Source organism: Arachis duranensis, chromosome 4 (assembly GCF_000817695.3).
Source record: "Arachis duranensis cultivar V14167 chromosome 4, aradu.V14167.gnm2.J7QH, whole genome shotgun sequence".
Lineage (NCBI taxonomy): Eukaryota > Viridiplantae > Streptophyta > Magnoliopsida > Fabales > Fabaceae > Arachis > Arachis duranensis.
This window is the reverse complement of record NC_029775.3, coordinates 70,294,222-70,304,433: the sequence shown is the minus strand read 5'-3', so window position 1 is coordinate 70,304,433 and position 10,212 is coordinate 70,294,222. Positions and strand designations below refer to the sequence as shown.

The following is a 10,212-nucleotide window of genomic DNA, read 5'->3' as shown; positions in this document are numbered from 1 at the left end:
AGCTTATTTAGTTTATTAATTATGTAATAGGTACTCAAAATTGACATTCTTATTAATTCACCACTAACTATTTAACGTACATTTTTTTGGCCGTCCTCTTTCTAGAGTGTGACGCTTATATAGATCTTTTTGCTTTTGGTACGAGCCATTCTTAATGCTTATTTTTTGAACACCTGATCATAAACAACACGGATATATACTTAATTAAACCATTTAACTTAAATATAACATCCCAACATTTTATTTATTAGCAGAACTACAATAACATTTTTGCTTAATATAACTAGCATAGTATCCATGATGTAAGAGTTACAAATTGACGCTGCTTGACCAATGCAAAGATCTTTTTAAACAAGTCATAATTATAATTAGGAAAAATATGAGGAGCCAATAGAATATTTGTACAATGTGTACAATGGAGGTTTATGGAGTATTAGAGATATAATCATTAGTGTTATCTTTTTCCATTAGTTGAAACTTTTGGGATGAGTGGTATTAGACATTGTATTAGAGCGCTAGATCCAAAAGATCAATAGTTCGATCCTTGGTGAACCCCAAAAGCAATTTAAATTTTTGGGAAGATGTTACTCGGATGATTATTCTAGATGGTATGGGGATCTTCAATTTGTAACTCAATAGCCTATTATATACATTGTAAAAATAATTCATTGTCTTCCTAACGGGACTCTTATAATTATACAAAGTTCAATCGCAATTCTTCACCAAGTATCATGATCATACTCATGAAGATAAAAGACCTATTCCAAATAAAGTAATAAACTAACGCATAATTTTTAACCATATTAAACCCATGGCTACTTTACAATTAATACACTTAATAATGTTATTAATAGCTAAAATATGAATTTAAATGTCACTATTTATATAATTCACATAAATCGAGAGTTAAAATTAGTTATAATTTAGTTACATATGATCTGTTTTATTACTCCGTTATTCATAAAAGCTTGAAAAATAAAACCTAAAGTGTGTGTACCGTTTACATATACAGACATACATATATGACAATGTTATTTTTATTTTAGTGTTAATATCTTTAAACAAAACACATGTTACACATCACGTACCAAGCAAAACAGCGAATAAAAAAAAGTTAAAATGAAATATAATAATATAAAATAAAAGAAAATAAAAGATCAAATTATGGATAAATGTGAGTATGTGTGGAACAATAACAACCGATAAGAAAAGGCCAAGAACGCTATATAGGTATGGATTGCAATGTGTTTAAAGGAGTTAAAATTTTTGCCTTTGATAAGAACGCCAAAACACCCTCCTTTTTTTTTTCAACCATCTCATCATCTCTATCCACAAAACACTATTTATACAACCAAAAAATGCGACACCTTTTCCCTTCTCGTAAACCCCTCAATGCAAAATAAAGATTAAAATTTTTATCTTTTTTATCCAATCCAAACACATGCCACAACTGATAATGAATTATTTTTATGACAATTATTCAGAACATGTAAATAGATAATATACTTCTAGAATAGAAGACAATGTTATCTGATGCTCCAATTATGAAGTAATAGATTTTTTTTGTTTTTTTTTTTCGTTCTTCTATCTTGCGGAATTATAATTGGAATAGAATTAGGGAAAAATTATAATTTTCTACTCGGTTTAATGTGATGAATTTTTTGGATGTTAAATTTCGGGAAAAAATTTACAGAAAAAAGATAAATGATGAAATGATCAATAATAAAAAAAATATATATCACGTACTTATCAAAAAAATAATTTTTTTTATTATATTTCTATATTATAATTACTCTTCTGACTATCTATATTACTAATTTTATTTATCATAAGATAATAATAATATCATAGCTTCTACATCAACTAGCAGAGTCCCTACTACTACACCTTTCTTAATTAGGTCCATTACCACTGGCCTTTTTACATACATATAAAATAAAATAAATTATTGGATTTTATTATTATTAATACCATTATAATTTCATCAAAGATTTAAGGTGAGCTCCATGAACAAATTCCGATTTAAGCAGTTACAGACGTTTCAACACCAACATAAGCAGCAACTTCTGATTTGACGTCAGCTAATTCCCATAATTCAGGCAATGCTTCCCTAAGATTGTGGATGCTTTCTAATGAATAATCTGCACCTTTCGCTCTTTGAGACGTACCAACCTAGTAACCAAACACAAATTAGAGGCTCATATTAGTTACGCACATTTCATAAATACACGTTATTAATAATAATGATAATAAAATACAGAAATTCAATTGTAAAACTGATTTTAGTAATAATTGAAATCAATGACTAAAATTACTGCAACACCTGATTTCGTAGTACACCTAAAATGCTTCCAATAATACAATAGAAATATGTAATGCCAATCAGTTCAATTCCCAACTAGAAAACAAAAATTTCACAGTGACTCACCAGCACTGTGTCAAGTCCCACACGTTTTCCAGCTTGTATGTTCCTCACACTGTCCTCAAAGAACAACTGAAAATGACACATAAAACTGTAAGAAAAATATATAATTGAAAGGGAGAAAAGGTATAAAGTGAAGTACCAAAATATCCCGTAAAAAACATTATATTATTGACAAAAATAACTTAAATTAAATAAAAATTTTGTGGCATTTCCAAAGAAAAACGTGATTTGATTATAGAAGGTATAAGAATGATGGATAATTTTGCCAACATGTAAATTTCTTCAGGAATTTAATTTTTTGTTTCTTTATGAATAATTTTTACAGCGGCATGAGCTGAACTTTGAGGATAATTCTGGTATTTCACTTGAACAAATTAAGTTTAGCAAGGTCTGGTTTTAATTTTCTTACAGTTCTTTGTGGGTCTAGGTTTGCTATTTTGAGTGCCAATTGAATGGCATTTTCTGAGGGCTTGCAAATAATTGGTGTCTTTGGCAGATTAGAACTCGGATTCATCTGAGCAAAATGAGCTATGATGTCAAAGATTTTGGAGCTACTACCACCCCCATTATTATTATTCTCGATTTGATTGATGCTTCTTCTAGAACCACCAATGAAGTCAATGTCGTTTTCGTCATCATCATCGTCAGAAACATTGCTTTTGTGGATTGGATTTAAGGTCTCAAAGCAAATTATCCCTTCAAAGCAATCCTCTAATCCAAGTCTGTTAAGTGCCTTAACTGCATGCACTTTGTCTGCATTTGTGAAGATCTGCAATAAGGGCAAAATAGAGAATGCACACAACAACATTAGGTTTCATTATTTATAATATTCCCAAAGCTTTCTTTGCTTAATTAATAAACAACTTACCAGTTTTCTATAGGGTAGGCTCAGCAAGAGGTTTCTTAGAACTGTGTCTGGTTTTAGATTCTCATAAGGCAATCTCCCATGAACATAACTGGAAAAAACAATGTAACATCAAAATTGAATTTCACCTTTTCAAGATAATAGAAGAAGTAAAATTAAGAGGAATATACTAAGAAATTTTTAGTCCGACAATTTTTTTTTAACAAATTTTAAACACCAAATTAGCCCTAAATTTTTTATTTCGTTAGACAAATCAATTCTCCATAAAAAAATTATATAAATTAGTATTTGTCGTTATTTAACGATTTTTAATAACTTATAAAATTTTTAGATCAATTTCTCTGCATAGATAAATAATATAAATATAAAACTTTGGAGAATAGTTTAGTGAATAATGCCTTTTGAGGACTAAAGCGTCCACATAAAAATTTCTTCAAAAATGATTTGGGTAGTACTCTCTAAAATTAATAAGTAAAAATAATTGAAAACTTCTAAAAAATATATAATATACCTGTGATATTCATCGTAGTCAAAGTCATATCCAATTGCCTGAATTAACAATGAAACAAAAACGAATATAATAGGTTTAAGACTCACTTTGTCTAATTTGTGAAATGAAAAATAGTAAAAATTGAAAGGAAGAACCGTACCCTTAACCCAGCCATAGTTGTTCCGTAGTTCTTGTAGAGAAGGTTGGACAACTCATCAATCTTTCTTCTCTCTATGCCAAGTTTCTCCACCATATACTCTATGCATCAAAATTTGCATTTATGTCATTATCAAAGAATGCAAAGAAAAATAAAATTAATAAGTTAACAAAGTTTTGTTTGGTTCTAAAGACATTACACAAAAATACAGAACTATTGTGTCTGTTTTTGTTTTAATAATTCAAATATAGTTTAAAAAAATGTAGAAAGAAGTATTTACCTTTGATATTTTGGCCACATGCCTTTGCAATCCCACAGCTTAGTGGATACAAAGTATCATCTAAATCTAAAACCAATATATATATATTAATTATTATAATCATATCAACATGAAGTTTCAGATTTTACAACTAATGATTAATTAATGAATAATCACATAACTAATAGTAAAAGGCTTACCAAATAAAAGGCAATCATATTTTGGTCTCTGGGCCTGTCTGAAGCGGTTCTCATACTCCATTTCTGGCACAAAACCTTTTCAAAGATAATAACAACACAAAATTAAAGAAAGTTGAGCAATTTGTTGATGCATGACAAATTGAACAGAGCAAAATATTTATATGGGAACAAAAATACGCTGTGATTATCAAATTAACACAATCTTAATGGCCTTTGCAATTATTATTATTTTATATTTTGAATTGGTTATAATTGACTCATATTAGCACCAACAGAATCAAAAGCCTCTTAAAGGGAGACAAATAATCAAGGTGCCATTCTAATCCATTTGGGATAAAGATTCTTAGTGAACAGTCCACAATCACTTGAATTAAATTTCACTTTATTTTATTTTTTCTCTTTGAAGGTTCAACAGTGGTGTATCTTTGGGGCACTGAACTTTGGACAAACATGTGTATGTTCTAAAGTTGTCTTCAATTATTACATTGGCAAGAATATTAAAAAGACAAAAAGATTATTGAGAAATAAGAGAGCACAAACAGAAAAACCCTTCATATTATATGGTCTTTTGAAAAACAGAACGTAACTTATAGTTATAGGACAGAGAAAATCTCTTTCCAAAGTGCATCAGCTTTTCGGATCACATAATCCATCATTCAAAGACATTTTCTAGAAAACTGACTAATTGTATTGTTCTTTTAAAAAAGAAAACTTAGTGAAAAAATATAGAAATTTCAGTCCTCATAATACAAAAGAGAAATGTTATAAACTCTTTTCAAATCACCAAATAAAGAACGGAGAAATTGTTCTGAAATCCACTTTAGTGCATTTCAAAGAAAGAAAAGCCTCAAAAGCATAAACTCATGACTAAGATTTTTGGTGTCTTTATGGATCACCAAGAAGGTGTTGGTTTATATGAATTATGTGAAGAGTGAAAAGAGTAGTAGCAAGAAAAAAGAAAAGAAAAATTGGAGTCATTGCCTTACCAGAAGCAGAACAAGAATGTGTGAGAAAAAGATTATGAGGAGAAGAAACAAAAGCTTTTAAGAGAGCGATAGAATACAAATGCAATAGTATTGAAGAATGTGAGGTAGAGAGGGAGGAAGAACAAGAGAGCCAAATAGGAGTATTTATAGCGAAGAAATTGTTGCTTCTGTGGCAGGGATATTTCTGAATTTTTTTTTTTGGTGACTATTTCTGAATTAATATAATAATATTAATTTATCATTCATTATATTTTTTTGAAAGAATTGTGAATTCATATTTTTTTTATTATTTACAACAATTTTATTTGAGTATTAGAGATTCTAAAGGAAATGTAATTTTAGTTAAAGAGTATTCTAAAAATATGGTTAAGAGGGAATTAAAAAAGAAATTTCTTTTTCAAATATAATAGATAGAAAAAAATAAAAAATAAACATTTAATTTATATTTTATATAAAAAATTTCTTCATGTAATATTCTTAGTTACCAATACCCTTCGTATATTGTTCAATTACTTTTTGATAATTTCTCAAATACAATAACTAATGCAACTCTCATGATGATTGCTTTGATTTTTAGCTTCTCTAAGAAAGCGACAGCAATTGCCAATCTGCATATTTAAAATTTGTTGATTTTATACTCTTTTTTCCTGGACTTTATGAAAGAATCAAAATTGTGGTTTTCCAGTTGTATACTTTCACTCTTTCACTCCCTCACTTATTGAAATGAGCTTTTGTATTGTGTTAAGGTTGATCAATTGCGAAATCTGCATCAGCAGCGCAATTATCAAATGACATGATGCATGAAATAAAAACAAACATACAAATTAAACTATTTCATGTATATAATTGGGGGTTCCTCAAAATGTAATAGTGAGTTTTCTCATAATTTAATTTTGTCTTTGTTTTTTTGTCTAAAGTCTTCGATTCGTCTTTGAAATTGGCGTGCTGCATGCATTAAAATTGTTCCTAATATTTAATTTCACAAAAAACATTTTTGAGATTGGTCAACGTGATTCACGTTAGTTCCTGACTCGTTTTTTTTTTTTTAATTGTGCGTTAACATATCACTAATTAATTCATCATCATATCATTATACTTAGACAAACTATGATGTGACACGTTGATGCATTTGCGTCATTAGTTATTTTTCTTGTTTTAATTTATTGTTTTCTCAAGTTTAATTATAGTTTTATCTTCTAATCTTATCAGTTTTAAATATCTTGTGCTACTAAGATGTTTACCAAGTGTTTTTAAGAAATTACGATCAAAAGAGAGGTAAATTAAGTAGTAAATTTAAAGTTAATCAAAGAGCAAGTTTAGCATGAAGAATGAAGAGTCAAGGACATGAGGTTGAAGCCATGCACTTGAGCAAAAGATAGGACATACCACGCCTCTGCATTATCATGCCAGGCGTGCCACCCCAGGCACAAGACGTGCAACGCCCATCAACAAAGAAAGAAGGGCGTGTCACATGCCATCCAAAGAATGCCACGTCCTAAAAAGGAAGACTTGGCATGCTGCACAAATTCAAGGGCATGCCACGCCCTAAAAGCATCAACAAGGGTGTGCCATGCCAAGCTCCAGGCATGTCATGCCTCAGTACCATCAAAGAGGGGCGTGCCATGCCCATGAAGAAAACCAAGGGCGTGCCACGCTTGAACCAAGTCAAGCCCCTAGATGCAATTCAAGAAAGAGGGAGTGTCACGCCAAGAATTAGGCGTGTCACGCCTCGGTCAATTCAATTCCCTGGAAGCCATTCAAGTAAAGGGTGTGCCACAAGACAAGGAGCGTATGCCATGCCTTAGCGAAATCAAGCCCTTGGAAGCAATCCAAGAAGAGGGCGTGCTATGCCAAGAACTGGGAACGCCATGCCTTAGCCCACTTCAAGCCCTGGGAATGCTTCCCGAACTAGGCGTACCACAAGGGGTCATGGGCGTGCCACACTAGCCCATAATTACCTTGTCCAGTGTTGATTCATCACAAGTTCAACCTTGAAGATTTGATTTTAATTTGAAGATTAAAGAAGTTTCTGCATTTAATAAGTTTTGAATTCCTTTTAATTCTATTTTGAAATTTAAGATTTGAATTTGTTAGAGATTATGTTAATTATTCTAATTAAGATAAGTTTAGGATTTGAATTTGAATTAGAAAAACCTAGGATAATAAGTGAATTAGATTCACAGAACAGGACACTGAGCTTCCTCGGCAGACTTTTTTATCTTTGTGTTTTTGCATTCTTCATGAGTCATTAATCCTTTGTCAATGAGTTAGGGGCTCTGTTTCTATTTTCTATAAATTATTAATCTAAGTTTTCTCTTATTTTAAAGCTTGCATTGATCTATTTATGATTGAGTGTTTTGTTCTTCATCCTTAAAGGATTAGTAGTGCCGATAGGTGTGCTAACCCCATTCTGAATTCGTTTACTGACTTGACAAAGATTATATCCAAATTTTGCTTGAAAAATCTTTCACATGGCTTTCTAAATTGACTAGACATAGCGTTTTTAAAGCGTGCAACATAGTACATGATTTTTTATTACCCTAGTTTTGAATATGTGACATATAATTCAGACTTTTGTATTCCTGCATAAGATTTAATTGGATAGGACTAACTTGGATACGTGACATATAATCCAGCCTAAGGACTGCTCTTGAATCTTATGTGGAATTGAATCGGTTTTTATACTTAACCTCTTCAGTTAATCGACTGATAAAGACATTGGCTATTGATTAACTAAGAAGAAACCAAGGAGCCAAGGAATTGGAAATCGGTTAATTAAAATTTGTCGTGAACGATCCTTGCTTGCTTTGAACAGAGAATACAAAGTTTAATTCTTCTAAAGACTTAAGCATCTCCAAAACCCTTGACTTTCCCATCTTATATATTTTCCTCTAACAATCACACGTTCTGTCTCAAGTAACTCAAAATCCTAGCTCTCAAGTTTCTTCAAGCCTTTACTTTTCCAGCAGTCCTTAAGATTTCAGCACCCAATAATTCCAAGTTTTATTAATCTAATTAGTAGTTTAATTTGATATTTGTATGCTCAATCCATTAATCCTTGTAGAAACAATATTCACTCACCATTACTTGAACGATCCAGTGCACTTGCTGGTATCCATGAGCTCTACTTTTTGCTCATCACACGTGTTACTAATGGTCAATGTCATCAAAACACATCAGCATGCCCTTAATGGGAAATAGGTTAGGGACTAATGTGGTTTATGTTGGCCAATCTCATGAGCATTTTTGGTGCAATTTTAATCTTAGAAACGATTTTGGAATTTTACTCTTGTTTTTTCCTTTCTATTTTGTAATTATAATTAATTTAGACATAAGAGAGGTTTATTTGCTTTCGAGACTTGCCATCTCTATCAAAAGGAGAATGCAAATGTGCTTCATTGCATTCATGGCTGTAAAAAGCAAACAAGGTTTGGGCAATTTTGTTTCTGTAGCTTCTGGATTTCTTTACGAGCTTTAATCTTGCAACCTGGGTTTGCCAGGCAATGTTAAAGTATGACATTTTATTTGATTTTGGATTGTGGTAGAATGGTATCATTGAAATAATGAAATCTTTGAGCCCCCAAGGTATATGGTCATTGTCTTCCGTCGTGTTGAGTATGATGACACGTAATCTTATGTTGTTTTTAGTTTTTTTTTCATTTGTTTTCTTAGGTTTTTAATCAAATTTCTTATTTTTTTAGTGAATTTTCATAACTAATCAAATATTTAGAGTAGTGTTAGTATTATTGTTAAAGGTCTCAGAATGGCCTAGAGAAAGAAAGAGGGGTTGAATCTATGGCCTCCTTTTTGAACCTCTTTTTGACTTTTTGCTTCTAACTGGAATAGGAACTTTTTTGTTGATGCTTCCATTTAGTTGAAATTCAGGAGACAATTTTATTTTATCTCTTCACGATACGTTTAGGAATAGAGCAACTCTTTAATTGTAGATAGCTGTGACTTTTGAGAAATATAAAATGTAGGAGTCACTTTAATTTTGTCTCTTAACGAAATGAAACAGAAGAATTGTAGGGAAGAGAAAATCACTCAGCCATGTATCCTGGTTCAGCCACTATGTGCAATGTGACCTACATCCTATCTCTTCCACAACCATGGAGAAAATTGCACTATCTTTCACAAAGATTACAAATACCAATTTTCCTAGGATTTAATCCAATTCTATCTAGGACAAACCAAACTTTTACCCAAGCTAGATTTGACTAGGTTCACTTCCTAGATTTTCAACCACTAAATGCTCACCCTACTTAGCAAGAAAATCCCCTCAGGATCATCAGTATAAAATAGAAAAACATACAAAAGAGCTTTGACATAATTTTCTAATTTTTTTTATATCTCTTTTTACCTTTTCTCTCAATGGCTTTTACTGATTCCTCACATAATGCCTTTTTCCATCGAAAAGAAACAAAGAAAAGATGAACACTGAAGAATAGAAAATTCAATGTAAAACTCTGAAGGAAAAGAAGGGAATAGCTTGTAAGCTATGAGAACTGAATGTAAAACTCCTTGAATCAATCTCTACCCGTTTGTCCCTTTAATAGAGGAATAAAGCTTCCAAATCTTGAACCTTGGCTTGAAAAGTTGACATTTTTCTTCCCCAAATATCATAGTAGCAGCAGCATACAAGACAACAGCAATGATTAAAGTCAATATGCAAACAAACCTTGCTCCTTCTCTTTCATCCTTTTTCAATCTTCTTCAAGGATTTAAGCCGTATATCAAAACTTTCACTCCAAGTTTGATTCTTGACCCTTGATTTGCAGCAGAATTTTATAGCATCCATTTTATTTCAATTTTCCAATTCGGGACTAGAAG

The 10,212-nt window shown here is 31.2% G+C and overlaps 1 protein-coding gene across 2 annotated transcripts; it reads right to left on the bottom strand.

Annotated features, from left to right (window-relative positions):
- Window positions 1-1,736: 1,736 nt before the first annotated feature.
- On the bottom strand, window positions 1,737-5,492 carry LOC107484711 (uncharacterized). Of its 2 annotated transcripts, none has more exons than XM_016105253.3 (9): window positions 5,383-5,492; window positions 4,397-4,471; window positions 4,218-4,283; window positions 3,941-4,038; window positions 3,802-3,839; window positions 3,294-3,381; window positions 2,835-3,194; window positions 2,429-2,494; window positions 1,737-2,172 (listed from the first exon to the last, which is right to left on the bottom strand). In XM_016105253.3, exons 2-9 carry the CDS (start codon window positions 4,455-4,457, stop codon window positions 2,023-2,025), a joined length of 927 nt encoding a protein of 308 aa, XP_015960739.1. In that variant the 5' UTR covers window positions 4,458-4,471; window positions 5,383-5,492; the 3' UTR covers window positions 1,737-2,022. The 2 variants fall into 2 exon arrangements, with proteins under 2 accessions (XP_015960739.1, XP_020996201.1); XM_021140542.2 differs by having other exon boundaries at window positions 5,378-5,470.
- Between the last annotated feature and the right edge of the window lie 4,720 nt (window positions 5,493-10,212).

Coding starts and splice junctions, on each gene's coding strand:
- LOC107484711 (XM_016105253.3), bottom strand. CDS start 4,457: ATGGAGTATGAGAACCGCTTCAGACAGGCCCAGAGACCAAAATATGAT. Junction 3,382..3,801: donor GACTACGATGAATATCACAG/GTATATTATATA, acceptor TGTTTTTTCCAG/TTATGTTCATGGGAGATTGC. Junction 3,195..3,293: donor GCCTACCCTATAGAAAACTG/GTAAGTTGTTTA, acceptor CCCTTATTGCAG/ATCTTCACAAATGCAGACAA.